A 21,811-nucleotide genomic window follows, 5' to 3' on the forward strand; every position below is an offset into this window, starting at 1 on the left:
ATAGCACATATAAGCAATGGCAGTGCAATATGCCAATAGATGATCTTGAAGCAGCAAAGAGGCAACAGACGTGTTTCTAAGTCACCTTCTTCCTTAGAGGTGCCATATGTTACTTATACAGAATGAACTATAATTATAATTCTATATATACTATATAACAGGATAGCCCAGGCTCATGAATGACATTGTCATTCATTGTCTGTGACATTGCCATTCCACTACATATAAATTATTATTATTACATTTAAAACACACATAAAATTACAAATGTATATTTCTTTTTTGCTAGTTTCATTCGATCCTGAGCATGGGCTATCCTGCTTCTTCCCCAGTGTTGGGAAGGTGGGTGTTTGGACTGAGAGGTCCTCCCATATCCCTCTCTGTCAGACCAGCGTAGCGGCACTGATCTGTTTTCAATGCTTTTATTAAGTGGCTGTAAATGTATACCGTTTTTGCATATAGGTTAGTATTGACCTTATTATATGACATTTTATATGTTTCTTATATGTCATATGAAGAATTGCGAATTATTATATATACCAGTTTCAGGACATTGTATTCTCTTTTGTGATGTATTGAGATTAATCCTATGCATTTAATTATAGTTAATTCTATTCTGTATAAGTAACATATGGCACCTCTGAGGAAGAAGGTGACTTCGAAACACATCAGTGACTTCTTTGCTGCTTCAAGATCATCTATTGGCATATTGTACGGCCATTGATTATATGTGTTATCTACTATACTTCAGCCGCGCTTGTTTTTATATTCTTGTATAATAAAATGGTATTTTTTTTATCAATAATTGTTATTATGTATTTAGGTAGCATACAATAGTCCCCCTTATAAAAACTCAGAGGAATCCGCGCTTAGGATTGTAACAGCTGCCTTCCTATAAAAAGGTACCACCTAGGTGAAACCCAACCAAAGTATAAAAACAAAAAAATAGGCAATGGCGCTGTTCTATGTGAGAAAAATGATTGTATGTGTATAAACCATGAAAGTGTATGTATATATGTACATGTACACATATACACATATATGTATATAGTGAAGAAAACGTGTATATCCAACAAGAGCAAATCCTTCCTATCATATAAAGATATAAAGTGACAAGTGCTGAAAATTAGTATGTGCAAAAAAATATATAAGTTATAAAAGAAGTTATACGGAGTCACGCTATGCGGATCATTTCTTCTTTTTTATAACATATATATGTGGATATCTGGCAGAGAACTACGTTGCAGAGGGGAGACAGTGGAGTCTCCTTCCTTATCCGCCCGTGGATGGTCCTTTGCCCTGAAGCTGGGAACTAGGGAGATATCGTAACTCCGTGAACCGGAGTAATACTTCATGTTTGTACCCCTGCAGGGGTGAAGCGCTCTGGTGAGTGAAAACACATAAAGGGAACAGTCACCATTGCCATCGCGTTTTTTTCATGTCTATATTTTAAGAAGATTTTCACTAATTGGATGGAGCACTATGTCACTTTTTATGGACACTTATTTCTGATTTTTATTTTTTTGTTTTTTGGTTTATTATCAGATATTACCAACAGCAGTTTTATTAGTCACTTTTTTAATTTTTACACATGTTTATATACGCCCTGCACAGCTTGTTAATGATGTTTGAGGAGTACTAGTAACACCAGTGGAGAAGTACATTCATTGATTGCATTTTTACTTGAATATTGATATATATTTTTTTGCACATATTCATTTTCAGCACTTGTCACTTTATATGATAGGAAGGATTTGCTCTTGTTGGATATACACGTTTTCTTCACTATATACATACACTTTCATGGTTTATACACATACAATAATTTTTCTCACATAGAACAGCGCCATTCCCTATTATTTTGTTTTTATAATAGTCCCCCTTATGTTGGTTTAGAGGGTATTCTTTGTGCTATATTCCAGGGATGATGGCTACACCTTAGCACCATATTTTGGTAGTTCTAACACCGGTCTGGAGAACCAATACCTGTCGGATCATCTCTTATGCCTAAATCTGCTGCACATGGCTCAATCTGAATGTTCAGTTAGTCTGTGAAAGAAGTTAAACGTTTATGATAAGCAACTACTGTTGATATTACCCAAATTAAGCCTGTGGACATAACCTAAAATACTGTGGGGAATACCAAAAGTTTGTATGAAACATCATAACAGATTTAGCTACAGGAAGGACAGCAAGCACAGCAGATTCTCCCTTGGTGATATGCCATTCACAGATGCCTAGCTGTGTTTGAAACAAAAAAGGTTGTAAGCTGGCTACAGTCTACACTAAGCTAAAGGAGCCATGCAGATAAATCCTTCAACTTACAGAGCCTGCTTCCGACTCCTCTTTTGTGAAGTCAAGATGACGTCTGGCTTGAAAATGTCTTCCCAGGGTAACATGCTGAGAAATTGAGACATGACATGTAGGGGAGATATGGGTGCACTGACACAGAATGGTGGGGGAGTGAACAGAAGGGAATCATGCAAGAATGAAAATAAAAACCAGAAAAAAGAAAATAAGTACAATATAAATACAAAGCCTTTATTAGATTGCCATGCAGAGAATACAAATAACAATGTGTTGTACATAAAAAGACGGAAAACCGGCAGAACCTAAATCACAAAAACAGATATAGTTTTAGTAAGGGTAGTAGACAAAAGAAACAAACACACTAAAGTCTAGAAGCCACAGTAAAGTGGAATAATGCCTTTTTAGTGCATTGAAAACGTCCCTCCTAATTTTGATTGTTTGGGCCTTCATTAGAGTAGAGAAAGTCAAGCATCAAAAACTTAATATAAATTTATATAGCAGTGACAGCATTTCCACATCATAGGTCTCTGACTGAATCCCAGCATGCTCTGTTGGCCAGAGAGCATAGAAGGATAGCCAAGGGGCCAGAAGGGTTTGCTGGGACTTTTGGTTCCATAGACACAGGAGATCCAGTAGCAATGCTCTGAAGAAATGATTTTAGGATTGAAAAATATGGCCAAACATTTTGCAGTCAGATAGTACAAATCACTTAAAGTGGTTCTAAAGGCAAAAAAATTGTTACCCTAATGCATTCTCTGCATTAATGTAAATAACCTTCCAATGTCTGTGCCTCCTTCCCCTCTTCCTAAACACTGTCCCTGATAGCAGGCCCAGTCTGCTCTCTTCCTGCATTCATTGGTTCTTGCGGTTATTGACTACTTCCAGTCAAATCCTGTGAGGAGGGGAGCAGGGGCAGGGCCAAGCTACGCTGTGTGTGTCCTTGTGGTTTTTGGAGTGCGACCGCATGGCATGGGGCACTCAGAGAAGAGGAGGAGCGGACAGCACCAGCGTGAGATCCCAGAAAAGGTTTGGGGCCACTCTCTGGATATGATCATTGCACAGAGCAGTTAAATGTAATATGTTTATTTTAATTTAAAAAAAATATATATTTTACAATCATTTTAACCTATTTTGACTAACAAAATCCTAAAACTTACATCTAAGCAGATCTGCAATTGACAGCTCCAGAATATTAACTCTGTGCCATTTAACATGCACTACAATGATAATTTGTCTCTGGCATTCTTTTACATATAACTTCTATCCAATTGTTTCCTTTTTTAATGCTGTAAGGCAAGCATATGTAAAAGGAATCTTGCATTAAAAAATTAGAAAACTGGGTCTTAAGAAAAGATTAAATACTTAAAAACTCAATCAGCACAAACAAATAATAAATCTCTAAGAATATATCCAAGTGAATAAAATGTAATAAATATAGTTGCTGCTCATCACTAAAAGGTGTTCTCACTTCAAACTCAAAATGAACCATATATATAGTGCAGCGCAACTAGTAACAAACTAACAAAATCATTAGTGAATTTGTGTAAACAACAGTTATAACAATTATGTATCCAAAAAACAATTACTAATCACAAATATAACAGTGAAAGTGGGTCCAAAAAGATTCTGTATTAAAGAGCAAATAATTCATCAACAGTTCATTGTGCTAATGTTCAAATAAAAATTGACGAAACGTTGTGATATTCCACCACCGTGTTAAGCCGCGTACACACGAGCGGAATGTCCGACAGAAAAAAATCAGATGGAAGCTTTTCATCGTCTATTCCGATCGTGTGTATGCCTCATCGGATTTTTTTTTTTGAAAATTCTGGCAGACCTAGAAATGGAACATGTTCTAAATATTTCCGACGGAACCAATTCCTATCAGGAAAACCACTCGTCTGTATGCTGTTCCAACGGACCAAAAAAACGCAGCATGCTCTGAAGCAAGTACGAGACGGAAGCTATTGAAGTTCCTTTTTCTAGTCCTGTCGTACGTGTTGTACGTCACCTCATTCTGGATGGTCAGACTTTGGTGTGACCGTGTGTATGCAAGATTGCTTGAGCGGAATTCCGTCGGAGAAACCTTCGGAGTTTATTCCGACAGCAAAACCGGTCGTGTGTACGCTGCATTAGAGGACTAAAACAGTGCTCATAAAACAATCCTCCACCAGTGATTAGATTGCAGCTCACCTTATACTTAGACCCGTTTTACCAGTGGTTCCAAGTAAGCTGTCCCCTAATGGGGGTAAAATCAGGTGTGTGCTCCGCTCTTAATCTCCAACTCCTTTGAATGATGCATACTCTGGTTCAGCGGTATATGTAAATAAATAAAAGCTATCTAGTACTTTCTGTAAACGTTTTAATATCAAAGAAACTACAGATAAAACACTCACATAGAAGGCACTAAGCCGAGCCGGCATGTCAAACATATAGCCTAATCCCAGCGTGATTGGACATGAGTGGCGGGGACTGCAGGATGATTAACCGAGGGTCTGGCTCCTATTCCCAAACGCATATCATCCTGGGCGTGGACTTCATCAGACTGATGAAGTCCACTCCAAGGACGAAACGCGTGGCATGTCGACAATTTTTATTTGAACATTAGCACAATGAACGGTTGATGGAATGATTTGCTCATAATTACGGAATGTTTTTGGACTCACTTTCACGGTTATATTTCTGATTTGTTTTTTGGATACATAATTGTTATAGAAGTTATTTACACATATTCACTAATGATTTTGTTAGTTTGTTGCTAGTTGCGCTGCACTATATATATGGTTTATTTAAGAAATATGGTTAGACACGTGTAATTTTGTCATGAGAAAACATCTTTCTTATGATAGGGATTTTTGAAAAAAAATTCTGCTAATGGGCAATAAAGGGAATGTGTAATGTTTTGAATGTGTAAAAAAGATCCGTTCAATATAAATAATGTTACCAATCTGTGCGGTTTTCCAAAACTCTGTGTCCAAATACATATGGACCTAACTGTATTTACATACACACACACACACACAGCTAGGTACATACATATTTGGACACAGCCACAATTTTCATTTTTTTAAGGAATTTACCAAATCATATTCAAGCTATAGTTATATAATGGATATGGGCCCCATCCCCCTTTTTTTAAGGGACCAAAAGTAATTGGACAATTGAATCAAAAGCGGTTTCATGGCCAGGCGTGGGCTACTCCTTCGTTATTTTTTCATCAATTAAGTAGGTAAAAGGTCTGCAGTTGATTCTAAGTGTATTTGCATTTGGATTCTATTGCTGTGAACCTACGTCATGCGTTCAAAAGGAGCTGTCCATGCAAGTGGAAGAGGCCATTGTAAGGCATCAAAAACCAAACAAATCCATCAGAGAGATAGCAGTAACATTAGGAGTGGCCAAACAGTTTAGTACATTCTGAGGAAAGAAGAACGCACTGGTGAGCTCAGCAACATAAAAAGGCAAGGACGTCCACAGAAAACAAACAGTGGTGGATGATTGCAGGATCCTCTCTATGGTAAAGAAAAACCCATTCACAACATCCAGACAAGTGACGGACACTCTCCAGGAGGTGGGCGTATCATTGTCAAAGTCTACAATCAAGATAAGACTTCACAAGAGCAAATACAGAGGGTTCACCACAAGGTGCAAACCATTCATAAGCCTGAAGAATAGAAAAGCCAGATTAGTCTTTGCCAAAAAACATCTAAAAAAGCCAGACCAGTCCTGGAAAAGCATTCTTTGGATGGATGAAACTAAAATTAATCTGTACCAGAATGACGGAAGGAAAAAAAAAGTGTGGAGAAGGCTTGGAACAGCTCATGAGCCAAAGCACACAACGTCATCTGTGAAACATGATGGAGGCAGTGTGATGGCATGGGCATGCATGACTTCCAGTGGCACTGGGTCATTGGTGTTTATTGATGATGTGACAGAAGCAGCCGGGTGAATTCTGCAGTGTTTAGAGATATACTGTCAGCTTAGATTCAGACAAATTCAGCAAAGTTGATTGGACGGTGCTTCACAGTACAGATGGACAATGATCCAAAACACACTGCAAAAGCAACCCAGGAGCTTTTGAAGGAAAAGAAGTGGGATATTCTGCAATCACCTGATTTCAACCCAACTGAGCATGCATTTTACTTGCTGAAGGCTAAAATAAAAGGCAAAATTTTTACCATCTTGGCATCTGATCTGCAACTGCCATGGTGCTGCACATGTGATCAGTTATGACACCATTCATTTGATGGTTTGACAGTTTGGTTTAGAACACAATCATATGTGACAGAATTCCCAGCATGCCGGGAATGTAACTTTTTTGGAACCGTTAAAATTGATGGGTTTAGTTCCGCTTTAAAGTGGTGTTCCGGCCGAAATTATACTTTTTAAATAAAAATACCCCTATAATACACAAGCTTAATGTATTCTAGTAAAGTTAGTCTGTAAACTAAGGTCTGTTTTGTCAGTTTATAGCAGTAGTTTGTTATTTTATAAACTTACAGCAGGCCGTGGCCATCTTAAGTCTGGGCATCTGAAGCCAGACTGTATTTCTTCCTGGATCTCATCCTTTCATATCTCGCACATGCTCAGTGCAGCACAAGCAGTGTAATAGGTTTCAGGTCAGGTTTCCACAGCAACAGCAGTGTCAGAGGAAGTTGCCGCCCCTTCCCAGAAGGCATTGCAAACAGGAAATGATGCGATGGGCCGCGGCCAGGGAGGAGGAAGTGAAAAATGAATACAGCAGATATACAGTAAGCGCTGAGAAAAAAAGAATAAAAAAATATCCAATTCGTTTACAGTGCACAGTTTAGTGAGGGATGCTGAAGAGTTGTAAAAGTGGGTGGAACTCCACTTTAAGGCATCATGAAAAAAAGAAGGAAGATGAGACAGACATTTCTCTTACATAATCGATCACAAGCAGATTTTATAAGCCCCACCGAGGTTAAGATTTGGATCCATCTCAAAGAAGCAGGCCTCCAGGGGTGTTATAGAAGTCTAATTACATCATCCCAAAAGGATCACTTGATTGTTTTAATAAATGTTTAAGTGTTAAAAATCATCTGTTGCCATGGTTACTAGTAACTGCTCTGGGAACAGGGGGAATATCCACTTTAAGTTAGTAGACTCCATATGTTAATTAAATGACATCTATGTTTCTGTCTTAGGCACCTAATAATGTGTGCTGATGTAACTGCCCCCTCCCCCAGTTAATCAGTGAAAGAATTTTATTGTAGTTCCAATTTAATGCTGAAAATTGTAATTTTATTTAAATGTTTCCACATTAAGAGCAGTCCTTGCATATGCAATGATGTCTAGCGTCTGCACATACCAGGGTGCTACAGTGTGTTGTCCTGGTAAATGCAAGGCAGCGTGAAGTGAAATGTGCTCTGCATGACAATTTTGGATTCATTTGTTTACTAATTATGGTCAAACTGGACCTCCAAAAAAAACTGTCCTAATTTAAACAGGCTTTTCAGGAAGCATTTCTAGGTTGTTTTTCAATACTTTTGCACTGGATCAAATTTTTTTAAATTTGCATATTAGAAAGACTAGAGATATTTCACAGACTCGAGCTGGCTGGCTTTTGTTAAAGGAGCCAGGTTTAAATTGTCAGCCAAACAGCACTTGCAGCCAATCAGCCAAAGACACTGCTGGGTTATTCCCACAACCAGTGCTAGTGACAGTCAGAATACAAGAGCCTGGCAACAGGGAAATCGAAATAGAATGCTGTTAGCACTTACTTGTTAGGATTTTAAGGTTTGCTGCAGTTGCATATTGAGTATGCATTTGTCAGTGTCTGTGTGCAAAGTGAATGTTAATTACAAAGTCACTCCCATTCACAATCAGCTTCTGCACTTGCAGGGCTCTAATGAGGAAAGTTTCAGGGTCTGAATCTGTTTAGATATTATTTCCCTTCTGGAGTATCTCACCAAAAACAAACAATAACCAAAATGACTTGTATCTTAGTGCAGACTTCTGGGAAAATCAGTAAGCCAAACATTCGAGCAGGAAATTTCTGGGGGGGCATTCTGTATACCATCTGTGTACAGAACATGTTCAGGTAGCCATATTGCATTTTACAGAAAATTACAGCACTGCAGTTTGAAAAGGTAAGGTGACTTGTGTAGCAATTGTATGTGCTTTATTAATTTTTTTTCTGCTATCTTTTTCCCACAAAAGTGAAGTTAACCTTGAAAGAATATGCATTTCTCTATATACGTGAAGAAAAACTACACTTCTTTCAAAGAGAAGAACAAGGCAGCCAATGCAGAGATAAAATTGAGTAGTAAAAATGATATTGGTGCATAATGTGGTGATAGCCACCAACATTCTCTAACTCTTAGCCCTGGTTCACACTGACGCAGTGCGGAAAACGCAGTGAATCCTGTGCCTTTCCCACATCACATCACAATATGTTCTTCTATCTGCTGCGGGTGTCAATTAAACGTTAATAACACCCCAAAAGCAGGTCACAAACGCTGTGAATTTGCCTGAACCAGATTGCATGGGTATAAACACCCGTGCGGTACGATTCCAGAGTGGCTGGATGTAGATGCGATGCAATTTGAGTCATCAAAAATGAATGAGCTCAAAATCGCACTGCATATAATCGCATGTGATTTCCACAGGAATGTGCGATTCACATGCTGCTTCCAGTATGAATCAAGGCTGAAGTGGCTTATGCATCAAAATGCAAGATACCAATATTTAACAGAGCCCCCCTATGTAAAAAATGGCAAGCAAAAAGGAAATTAGAAGAAATGTTACTGTAAATGTTACTTTCCTCACACCCCACCTTCTGGCATCCTCCCCTAGGTGCCAGTGATGTCACTTAGCGAATAAGTGATTTTTTTTTTTGCCCGATGTCTTTTTATTATAGTTTTTCCAAGCATTCTTACATGGGGGCATGTGCTCTAATAATTAGCCATACCTTATATTTTGATGTAAAGTCCACTTAAAAAGTAATACTGCAACTACAGGGTCAAAAAGGTAGATGTATGTAGAAAGTAGAGCTAATACACCAGTGTAACGCTGCCCCCGACCCTTGGAAGTGTTCAGCATTTCTAAACCTGTAAATTCCTGCTAGCCCAATCACATGCAGTAGCTCCTCCCACTGGCCGGCCTGGTAGAGGTGCAGCTGCTTCTATTTGAATTCAGTTGAATACTTGCAGTTGCCAAGGAGTAGTATCACGGCATCAATTTCAGATACAGGCTGCCAGAAAAGCAAGTACATCACCTCTTCTTTCTACAGGTGTTGCTTTTCACTGTTTTGACCCTCCAGTGCAAGACTTGACATATTTGCTTTGAATCTAGGAGCCAGCTAAATAGTAAAGTACCCAGTATTTTTTTAACCACTTGCCTACTGGACACCTTCACCCCCTTTCCTGCCCAGGCCAATTTTCAGCTGTCACACTTTGAATGGAAATTGCGCAAGTATACAAAATTGTACCCAAATTACATTTTTATCTTTTCTTTTGGTGGTATTTAATCACCACTGGGCTTTTAATGTTTTGTTAAACAAACAAAAAAAAGACCCAACGTTTTTGGAAAAAAAACCCACCCAAAAAAATATTAATAAAAAACTTTTTCTTAATTTCTCTTATAAAATTTAGCAAGTAGGTAATTTTTCTTCTTCACAGATGAGGCGGCACTATGCCCTCCTAGAGCCGAACCACCATGCTGTGGCCATCTCTTGGCTATAGCGCAGTCAGCAAAGTGGGAGGCGGACAGCTGACAAAAGCCCAGGCACCAGGACGCAATCGCCACCTTGTGCCTGGGATTTGTCGAGATCTGCTCTAGTGATAGAGTCACTTTAATGACTTCCTACCAACAAGGCTAACGATACAAGCAACACGCTTTGCATTTTCAGGTGAAAAAAAGATGGAATAATTCAGTGAGCTGCATAGAAATGCTGTGAAACAAGGCTGACAGGAAAGTACATTCCTAAATATATACACATTTCAGAATGTAAATCCTTGTAAAACTGATTGGCCCACAGGCAAATAAATCTGAAATGGGAAAGACCTGACAAAACAGTACTGTAATATAATCCTGTTTAGCCACTTCATTACCCAGCCATAGTCATATGATGTCCGCAGATGGGATCTCCCATCCTGAGCAGGCGTCATATGACGTCCTCGGCTTTCCACGCGGCAATCTGGAATCAGCCGTTCCCCGTTGGGGGTAATGAGAGGGTGGTGGAGTGTGAGAAGCATTGTAACCTGTTGTATCCAATCACAGCCGGTCACTATGCAAAGCAGCCATCGGGGTTGATGCTTTTCCCTCGGACAAAGCCCAGCCACAATCAGGGTAAAGAGCCAATAAAATTGGCTCTTTACCACGTGACTGGCTATGTCCAATCACAGCCGGTCACAAATGTCAACAAACAGCAATGTAACAGGTTCTACTCCTCAGACACCGATCCAGTGTGAGAAGATCAGCTAACAGTGAGTTACATATTATACAGTTTATACTACAGTGTCCAGATTGCCCCCCCCCCCCAAATAAAGACTACCTGTCACCCCATACCTGTCACAAGAGTACTTGTCACCACAGTACTTGTCATCAGATTACCCGCCGTCAGATTACCCGTCACCAGAGTACCCGTCACCAGAGTACCCGCCACCAGAGTACCCGCCACCAGAGTACCTATCATCCATCCCATCAGAGTACCTGTCATCCATCCCGTCAGAGTACCTGTCCCATGATCTCATCAGGAGCAGCCAATTACTACCAAGGTGCAGCCAATTACTACCAAGGTTAGTCCCAGACGTTCAGCCCATCAGTGTCACCCGTCACACAGCAACTATGTCCAGAAAGGTATACACTCCAGAAGAGGCATATCAAATTCTGAGTCTGACCGATGAGAGCAACGGGGAGCTCTCACCGCCCAGTTCTGATTCTGATTCTGGTTTGGAATATGAGCCCATCGAAGGCAGCACATCAGGATCCAAATCGGAGGAGGAAGCAGTCCGTACAAAAAGAAGACGGTCTGAACACCAGGCAGCTACCAGCAGTGCCAATGGCGCTAGACTCCAGGAGGATAGACCCAGTACAAGCGCTGCTAGACCCCAGGAGGAAAGGCCCAGTACAAGTGCAGGAATTGCACGTCAAAGAATTAGGGCCCAAACCCAGCTTCCAAATGCCTTGGCAAACCCATTGTGGCTGCCTTCTAGCACAGGGTCAGCCACGATCCCCCCTTTCACAGCACAGCCAGGTGTGCAAGTCAACACAGAAGTTTTTTCTGAAATTGTTTTTTTAAATTTATTTTTCCCTGACGAATTAGTTCAAATCATCGTGTACCAAGCCAATCTTTTTGCCCAAACAATTCATTCAAAACAATGCCAGCTCAAGCTATGCCCGCCCTTTTGAATGGAGACCCCTAATGGTGGAGGAGCTTAAATTGTTTTTAGGCCTAACACTCAACAAAAAAAAATGAAGTGCATAAATATTGGTCGACCAACCCTCTCCACCATATGCCAATTTTTTCATCTGTCGTGTCCAGGTCCCGATATGGTATTATAATGCGCTTCCTGCATTTTAATAATAATGCACAGTGCCCCCCCCCCCAAAATCACCCAGGCTCAGATAAATTATATAAAATTCACCCCCTAATTGATTTTTTCTCCAAGAGGTTTGCCAAAATGTATATCCCTGACAAGAACATCTCTGTGGACGAATCCCTGGTCCATTTCACAGGCCGGCTGGGAATCAAGCAGTAAATTCCCAGTATGAAGGGGAGGTATGGGTTGAAGCTCAACAAGCTCTGTGAAAGCTCCACCGGATATATGCACTCATTCCGTGTGTACGAAGGCAAAAACTCCCAGCTCCAGCCCCCCGAGTGTCCACCTTACACGGGAATAAGCAGAAAAATTGTCTGGGAGTTGGCATTCCCACTCCTCCACAAGGGGTATCACATTTACATGGACAATTACTATAACGGTTTAACCCTTTTCTGCCACCTATACCTGAAAAATACTTTGGCCTGTGGTACAGCAAGGAAAAACAGAAAGGGCTTCCCACAGAATCTAGTCACTACAATGCTACAAAGGGGGGAATCGACAAGCTTGAAGAACGAGGTGTTGAAGTGTTGGCTGTGAAGTGGATGGACAGGAAAGATGTGTACATCATGTTCACCATTCATGATGACACCTCGGTGGAACTTCGCAGAAGGCACGGCGGCCCTGTTCGAAAGCCTTCCTGTATCCATGAGTACAATTAATTAATGGAGGGGGGGTGTGGATTTAAATAATCAAATGTTGCAGCCCTATTTATCAACACGAAAATTCCTGTTCTGGTATAAAAAAGTTGCAGTTTACTTTTTTCATTTGGCCATGTATAATTCTTTCATCATTTATCAAAAATTAACGGAAGCACCCAACACCTTCCTAAAGTTTATTGAAGACATTGTCACTGCCCTGATATACAGTGGGGACGGAAAGTATTCAGACCCCCTTAAATTTTTCACTCTGTTATATTCCTATATGGATCCTCTCCAGTTCTGTCAGGTTGGATGGTAAACGTTGGTGGACAGCCATTTTTAGGTCTCTCCAGAGATGCTCAATTGGGTTTAAGTCAGGGCTCTGGCTGGGCCATCCAAGAACAGTCATGGAGTTGTTGTGAAGCCACTCCTTCGTTATTTTAGCTGTTTGCTTAGGGTCATTGTCTTGTTGGAAGGTAAACCTTCGGCCCAGTCTGGGGTCCAGAGCACTCTGGAGGTTTTCATCCAGGATATCCCTGTACTTGGCCGCATTCATCTTTCCCTCGATTGCAATCAGTCGTCCTGTCCCTGCAGCTGAAAAACACCCCCACAGCATGATGCTGCCACCACCATGCTTCACTGTTGTGACTGTATTGGACAGGTGATGAGCAGTGCCTGGTTTTCTCCACATATACCGCTTAGAATTAAGGCCAAAAAGTTCTATCTTGGTCTCATCAGACCAGAGAGTATTATTTTTCACCATCTTGGAGTCCTTCAGGTGTTTTTTTTAGCAAACTCCATGCAGGCTTTCATGTGTCTTGCACTGAGGAGAGGCTTCCGTCGGGCCACTCTGACATAAAGTCCCCGACTGGTGGAGGGCTGCAGTGATGGTTGACTTTCTACAACTTTCTCCCATCTCCCGACTGCATCTCTGGAGCTCAGCCACAGTGATCTTTGGTTTCTTCTTTACCTCTCTCACCAAGGCTCTTCTCCCCCAATAGCTCAGTTTGGCCAGACGGCCAGCTCTAGGAAGGGTTCTGGTCATCCCAAACGTCTTCCATTTAAGGATTATGGAGGCCACTGTGCTCTTAGGAACCTTAAGTGCAGCAGAATTTTTTTGTAAGCTTGGCCAGGTCTGTGCCTTGCCACAATTCTGTCTCTGAGCTCTTCAGGCAGTTCCTTTGACCTTATGATTCTCATTTGCTCTGACATGCACTGTGAGCTGTAAGGTCTTGTATAGACAGGTGTGTGGCTTTCCTAATCAAGTCCAATCAGTATAATCAAACACAGCTGGACTCAAATGAAGGTGTAGAACCATCTCAAGGATGATCAGAAGAAATGGACAGCACCTGAGTTAAATATATGAGTGTCACAGCAAAGGGTCTGAATACTTAGGACCATGTGATATTTCAGTTTTTCTATTTTAATAAATCTGCAAAAATGTCAAGAATTCTGTGTTTTTCTGTCAATATGGGGTGCCGTGTGTACATTAATTAGGAAAAAAATGAACTTAAATGATTTTAGCAAATGGCTGCAATATAACAAAGAGTGAAAAATTTAAGGGGGTCTGAAAACTTTCCGTCCCCACTGTATCAACAGGTATCCTCCCAGAAAGCATTTGCTCCGATTGTGTCAGCAGACTACATGAGCGCCATTTTCCTGACCATATTCCACCATCACGATCCAGAAGACGACGCCAAAAAAATGTCGGGTGTGCACCAAAAGAGGAGTTAGGAAAGACATCAGTTTCCATTGTCTCTCCCAACCTGGCCTTTGCATCGAAGAATGCTTCAGACACTATCACACTCTTGTAAACCATTAGCCCATATTTCCCCGTTTTCAATTTCTGTCCTGAATATTGCCCTGATGCCTCAACCAACCATATCATTGCCTTCCATGTGAACCTACCCTGGCCTGTTTATCGACTATGCCTCTGTCTGCATTGCTTATCCGCCATGTTTCTGCTTTTCACGTGAACTGACCCTGGACTATTGACTATGCCTCTGCCTACCGTTTATTTCTGCCTTTTACCTGCACTGACCTCGGCCTGTTGACCATGTTTTTGCCTGCCCCTTGGACTGATCTTTTACCCTGCTACACAGGGGTCTCACATATGTGAAGGGCTCCAGAATAGTGTTCTGAGTTGTGAAGAACAGTTTTTGGTTTTCTCTGTTCCCAGAACAGGGTCTGGTTGCCTGGAGGCTTCAAAGAGATTTAGGTGGGAGAAGCCTCAACCCCTGTCTCCATTCTTTCCTGACCGATGCCCTAAGCTTGATGGTCCTGCCTGCTCCCTGGACAAATACTTTGGCTATGATGACCATATCTCTGCCTGTACTAACTATGGACAGTATTCCTGCCTGCTGCATGGACGAGCCTTTTGCTGCTGCGGACCACATCCCTGCCTGCTACCTGGGCCAATGCTTTGGCTGTGCTAACATTTCTACCTGTACTGACTATGGACAGTATTTCTGCCTGTTTTGCTGTCGACGTTCCTGCCTGCTGCCTGGACCGATGCTCTCCTCTGTGGACCACTGTACTACTAAAACCGCAGGTAATCTTTTCTTTACCCTTTGCTCAGCAGAATGTATTTTGGTCTGTAATTGGTATGTACAGTACATGCTATGTGTTAGAAATATGAAGGGCCTTCAACAATGTGATAGGTTGGCAGGAATTTGTGTGTAATTTATGCTCCTAGAACGCCTGACGGTGCTACTTGGATGTTGGGCCTCTGTAAGTGGCCAGGTTATGTAAAAGTCTCACACATGTGGTATCGCCATACTCCGGAGGAATAGCAGAATGTATTTTGGGGTGTCATTGCAGGTATGTATGTGCTGTGTGAGAGAAATAAAATAAATAAATAAATAAATAAAAAACCCAGCGGTGATTAAATACCACCAAAAGCTCTGTGAGGAAAAAATGATAAAAATTTTGTTTGGGTACAGTTTAGTATGACTGAGTAATTGTCATTCAAAGTGTGAGAGTGCTGAAAGCTAAAAATTGGTCTGGGCAGGAAGGGTGTATAAATGTCCTGTATTGAAGTGGTTAAGGTAGTAAGGAAATAAAGACAGTATCAATCTTGATTACGCAGTGTGTACATCACACTCTATATACTGTATCTACAATGGAAACATCATTTGATTGGAAAATTGAAGGAGACAGAAGAAAACTGTCAGTCGAACAGCCCCTGCATCCAGTCGGGTGCAGCTACTATTCAGTTATTTTGACAGTTGGTGGAGTCGGCTGTTCAAATACAATATTTGCACTGTATAGCATGGATGGGGGAATCCAGTAGATCTTTTGACAATTAGCCTACAAGCTGAACGCAAACAATGTGTGCATGGCCAGCATAACATCAGTAATGCAATATATTATGCCACATGAATATATGATGTGTCAGTTTTGACAAGACTGTTATATATGTAACAAACTTATATTAACAAAAAGCAGGCTCACCTAACCCAATACCATTACTCACAATTGATTTCTTTTTACCCTACAAACATTCATATGGTTTCTATTACTTTAATTATCAAACGGTTTTACAACACTGACAGGAAGCTCATTAAGAAAATAAAAGGAAACTTCAGACCTTTAGCACAGTTCCCTGTGAGGGATTCTAAGAAACATTTTTTCCAAGAATTACCCCATACAAAGATGATGTAGTCAGTCAATAGAGACCACTGCTCTAGCTCTAGAGAAACCTATCAACAAAGTTTCAAAGCATGAAGGAAAGGAAACTTTCCAGAGTCCAGCAATTAGCAACAAATTGCAAAAGATTCCAAAACACCTAGGATTCATCATATTCAAGTAGTAAAACTAAATATTCTGTAAATTTTATTCAGATTAACCCTTTCATGACTAAGCCTATTTTTGACATTTGGTGTTTACACGTTAAAATCCGTATTTTTTGCTAGAAAATTACTTAAAGCCCCCAAACATTATATATATGTTTTTAGCAAAAAATCTAGAGAATAAAATGGCGATTGTTGCAATATTTTATATCAGACGGTATTTGTGCAGCAGTGTTTTAAACGCAACTTTTTGGGAAAAGGGACACTTTCATGAATTAAAAAAAAAACAAACAGTAAAGTTAGCCCAATTTTTTTTGTATAATGTGAAAGATGATATTACGCTGAGTAAATAGATACCAAACATGTCACGCTTTATAATTGCACGCACTCATGGAATGGTGACAAACTACGGTACCTAAAAATCTCCATAGGCGACGCTTTAAATTTTTTTTTACGGTTACCAGGTTAGAGTTACAGAGGATGTCTAGTGCTAGAATTATTGCTCTCGTTCTGACGATCGCGGCGATACCTCACATGTGTGATTTGAACACAGTTTACATATGCAGGCGCGACTTCTGTATGCGTTTTCTTTGCTGCGCGAGCTCACGGGGACAGGGGGCGCTTTAAAAAATGTTTTTTTTCCTTATTTTTATATTAATAAATTGTGTTTTAAAAAAAAAAAAATTTTGATCACTTTTATTGCTGTCACAAGGAATGTAAACACCCCTTGTGACAGTCATAGGTGGTAACAGGTACTCTTTATGGAGGGATCGGGGGTCTTAAAGACCCCCGATCCCTGCTTTGCACTTCATAGTATTCAGATCACCGTTTTCGGCGATTCTGAATACTGTATATTTTTTTAAAACCGGCGCCATTGGCAGCCGAGTAAATGGGAAGTGACGTCATGACGTTGTTTCCGTGTTTACAATTAGGAGGCTGGAACGAAGAAACTTACGGCTTCGTTCCAAACTCTCACTAGCCGCCAGAGGTGGCGGATTGTCGATCGGGCCTCGCGGTGGAACGGGAGGCCCAGTAAGAGCGGCGGGAGGGGGGACGTCCCCTCCTGCTCCTCCGGTATAACAGCCGAGCGGCTTTTAGCTGCATCGGTTGTTATACCGGGAAAGCCGATTGCCGGCTCTAAAAAACAGTACCGGGATGATACCTGCAGCTGTGGGCATCATCCCGGTATAATCACCAAAATCCGAGTACGCACATCTGCGTACTCTCGTCGGGAAGGGGTTAAGAAACAATAACATTTTTATTAATCTGAATTAAGTAAGTGACAAAAGTTATGACTATTAGGAAGTAGTTTATTTTAGTTGCAGGTACACTGCTTTTTTTCCCAGAAAGGTTCAGTCCTGTCTACAACGACTTTGGTGCCTATTACAAAGCAGGGCCGTCTTTAAGGCAGGGCAAAAGGGGTAGCTGCCCTGAGCCCTGTCATTTTTGTGGGGCCCAAATCAGCTGCCTCATACTTGCCAACTATCCAAGTTTAAATTCCCTTGTCCTTTTAAGTTTTAGTCCTGTGCTGTGTCCCAATATCTCACTGTGAAGTGCTGGTACTAATGCTGCCCAGCTCTGCCTTATTGTTGTGTACAGATGACTCACCTGCAGACCCTGTGTTTACGTGTAAATAACCATCATTTCTATGTAAATAGCGGCGGCATTCATAAGTAAATAGCTGCGGCCGGTGGTATTGATATGTAAATAAAGGCTGCATTGATGTGCTGTAACCTCTAGCAATCAATCAGTGAGCAGTAATACTGTACAGTAATATCTAGCAACCAATTAACAAGCAGAAATCATGCGCTGTAACCTTGAGCAACTAATCAGTGAGCCGTAATGTGTGCTGTAACCTCTAGTAACCAGTCAGTAAGCAGTAATGATATGCTGTAACCGCTGGCAACCAATCGCAATTGCTGCCTGATCTGATACAGTAAACAGATTTTAAGTCTAGTTGCTATTTATTGTATGTCTCAGAGCAGGTGAAGAGTGAAATTGCATGCTGGGGGGCAAGAAAATTTTTGCCCAGGGTCCAATCAATATTAAAGATGGCCCTGTTACAAAGCATACATAAATAAAGCATCATTCTCTCTTTATTAGCTAGTTGTTGTGACTGACAGCAAGCACTCAGATATGAGGAAACTTCAGCTGATGCAACTTAGGGCACACTGAATTGAAGGACAATGAAAATAACAATGCTTCCAATGTTGCATATTCAAATGAGTGCTGCGGAGATGCGATGTGACTTTGGGGAAGGGTCTTGTGCTACTTTGTGAAGCAGTTTGATTTTGTGGTCCATAGTCTTCAATGGAAATGCATCTGCATGCGTTTTTTTATGTAGTTCTGTGTTTGATTTGTGCTGATTATTAGGATCTGGCACGCACTGACATTCTAATGAACAGTGACTCATCCCTGCTGTGAGCAGCAGGAATGACTTATGGGTTGGTAAGAAGTCAGCACCCGCCGGCATCCTATCGATGGAGTCAGCACCCCCCCCAAATCGGTCTGGTTCCTAATGTAAATCCATCAGATGCAACTTGTCACTTGCCACGCCACGTCACATGCCACCAGATGCGCTTTGTCACTTGCCACTGTCCCCTGCCACCAGATGCTTATTGACACCTGCCGCGTCTCTTGCCAACAGATGCAGCCCGTCACTTGTCATGTCACCTGCCACATCACCTGCCACCAGAAGCAGCTTGTCACTTATGTCAATTGCCACGTCGCCTGCCACCAGATGCAGATGGTCACTTGCCACGTCGCCTGCCATCATATGTTGATTGTCACTTGCTACCTCATCTGCCACCAGATTCAGCATGTCACTTTCCAGGTCGCCTGCCACCAGATGCAGCTTGTCACTTGCCACGTCACCTGTCACCAGATGCAGATTTTCAGTCACCACCAGATGCAACTCGTCACTTCCCCTGCCACCAGATGTGGATTGTCACCAGCCACTTCACCTGCCACCAGATGCGGATGGTCACTTGCCTCGTCGCCTGCCACCATATGTTGATGGTCACTTGCCACCAAATTCAGCTTGTCACTTGCCACATAATCTGCCACCAGATGCAGCTTGTCACTTGCCACCAGATGCAGATAGTCACTTGCCACATCACCTGCTACAGATGCAGACTGTCACTTGCCAGTGACTGTGTCCAGAGTGGGCGCGGGCAGTGAGAGATGATGTAATCTCTCTGCTGCCCACGGCTGCACAGTGAGGGCGGAACTGCGGTGATGCGGAGCGGGCGGTGAGAGATGTCATCTCTCTGCTTGCTTCCCCGCCTGCCCGCTCACTGGCCTACCCGCCCCCACTCACCCGCTCAAAGTTTTACGTTACATTTTCACTATTTAAATACATTTTCATTTTACAAAAACTATTTCTATAGGGTGTTCCCTTGACACAGTTTGCACAGAGTGTTCAGCTCTTTAAAAAGATAGCCCACCATTAGGCAGTAGCCGACCCACTCCCACTTCCTGCACTTTTGAATAGAGTGGGAAAGGATTAGAACTCTCATCAGGTTTTGTTGTTGTTGAGGGCTACATTAGGGAAATTTGACCTTAGTCACTGCCTTGGGGACAAGCTTTTCAACAGGCAGAACATAAAAGAAACTATCCAAAAGCAACACAGACAAAAACAGTAAAACGTTAGTGAGGTCAGCTATCAGATGAGCCAGTAGAAAGATTGACAAGGAAGGAACAGACAGACAGCAAATTAGAGGTGAAGGCATATCCCTGTGTCCCAGCACATGGGTGCAGTCTTCTCCGAATACCAATCCAGAGGGTTAGTAAATGTAAAAAGGAAGGATTCGCTGTTACTCCCGACCAGCCCGGTGAATAAACAATAAAGAGCAGCCTGAGCCTACAAGTCTCCACCAAACCACACACTCTGATGCATTTTAGAGAACCTATGACTCAGCCCTGGTGGGCAGCGTGAAATGCATCAGGGTGTGTGGTTTGGTGGAGACATGTAGGCTGAGGCCGCTCTTTATCGTTAATTTACCTGGGTTGGTCAGGCGACCCTTTCTTCATTAGGCCTCATGCACACTGCTGCTCCTAAACTCACGTTTAGGAGCTTTTGGCAATTTCCTGCCAAAGTCTGGTCAATTAAGTAAATAAATGCCAAAACACCAAACGCTGCTAAACTGGTTTTAAAAAACGCAGCTTAAGTGAGCTTTTACCGCTTATTTTGTCCTGTCAGGAGAAAAAGCATTTACAATAAACAAGTGTGCATGAAGCCTAACATTTACAAAAACTGTATGCTATTGGTATTCAGGGTTCTGTGGAACCATCTACAAAAAAAAAAAAAAAAAAACACACCACATGGTTGGTAGCTGGCTGAGAGATAGGGCCATTTACCACATAAAACTTTGTTGCAGGGATTCATACAAATCTTTGCTCATTTTCTATGGCGATTTGCAGCCAGCAACAGAGTTGGTGGTGTATGTCGTTAATACCCATCATGCAAATCACTGGCATACCATGCTCACAAGCAGCTGCCTTGGATAACATTAGCTATTGAAGCCAGAGATTCTGTAGCTAGGTTCAAATGTAGCAAAAAAAAAAAAGTCAAAAGGAGTCATTGCCACACAGACCTTTTATTGTCCTCAGATGTTTTCTTCCTAGCAAAAAGCACACTAAGTAGAGCAATTCTGTAGCTGCTACAGATTACTACCACAAATATGCTTGGGACATGGCCCTTAGCATTTTGTTTTGAATGTGCTGCCAATGTGTTCCTTTACAAAGCCTGTAGAGAAGTGTTACTAATGGTCTTTAGAGAAATATAATAGCAAAGTAATTTAACAAAACCTGACTTTAAGTCCACCTTGCTGCTCCCACTAATCAAATGTCAGAGCCCTGAAATTCTTGTATAATTGCTGGAGCTAATTTTTGTAAAAATATACTTTTTTTTACTTTAATCCAACTTTATCCAGTGATAGCAAAAGCTGATAACCTTAGTTTTGACAAGAGACACCAATGCTCAGTGAGTGCTTGTGAAATTACATAATATGGCTCTGTAGTGCCAAACCCCAGTTATGCACAAGATCATAAAACAGGCACATACTGTTTTAGTGAGGCTAATGACCCTCTGTTATGCAAGGTTTCCCAGCTGATATGCAGAAGGAAGTAAATCAAAATTACAGATGCTAGATAAGGAATTTTTGTCTGATCTTGGTTAACTCCAGTCCAGCTAATTCTTCTCAGCAAGCAATCCATCAGTATCTCCTCCTGTGACATTCCTGTCATTTCTACTGCACATTCATTAACAGTTTGCAAACAGCTTTATAAAGAGAACACATGTGCAACTTTGTGGGGCTTCATTCTTAAGCATGGTCCTGCATACGAGAAGCTTTTTAAAAACATGTTGGTTTCCAGGTTTCTTCCTTGGTTTTCAGAAATACAGTGCCTTGAAAAAGTATTCATATCCCTTGAAATGTTCCGCATTTGGTCATGTTACAACCAAAAACATACAATTTATTTTATTGGGTTTTTATGTGATAGACCAACACAA

General features: G+C 41.4%; 1 protein-coding gene across 7 annotated transcripts in view; it reads right to left on the bottom strand.

Annotated features, from left to right (window-relative positions):
- The window catches only part of RAPH1 (Ras association (RalGDS/AF-6) and pleckstrin homology domains 1), a 345,430-nt gene that overhangs the window by 141,918 nt on the left and 181,701 nt on the right, over positions 1–21,811 (bottom strand). For 5 of the 7 annotated variants that reach the window (XM_073633353.1, XM_073633350.1, XM_073633352.1 and 2 more), the window contains one exon: positions 2,326–2,442. The exons of the other annotated variants lie outside the window; for them this stretch is intronic. In XM_073633353.1, coding sequence (XP_073489454.1) covers positions 2,326–2,442 — 117 coding nt within the window. The remainder of the gene's footprint in view (positions 1–2,325; positions 2,443–21,811) is intronic. 7 annotated transcript variants of the gene reach the window in all.

The sequence above is a fragment of the Aquarana catesbeiana genome, linkage group LG06 (genome assembly GCF_042186555.1).
Source record: "Aquarana catesbeiana isolate 2022-GZ linkage group LG06, ASM4218655v1, whole genome shotgun sequence".
Lineage (NCBI taxonomy): Eukaryota > Metazoa > Chordata > Amphibia > Anura > Ranidae > Aquarana > Aquarana catesbeiana.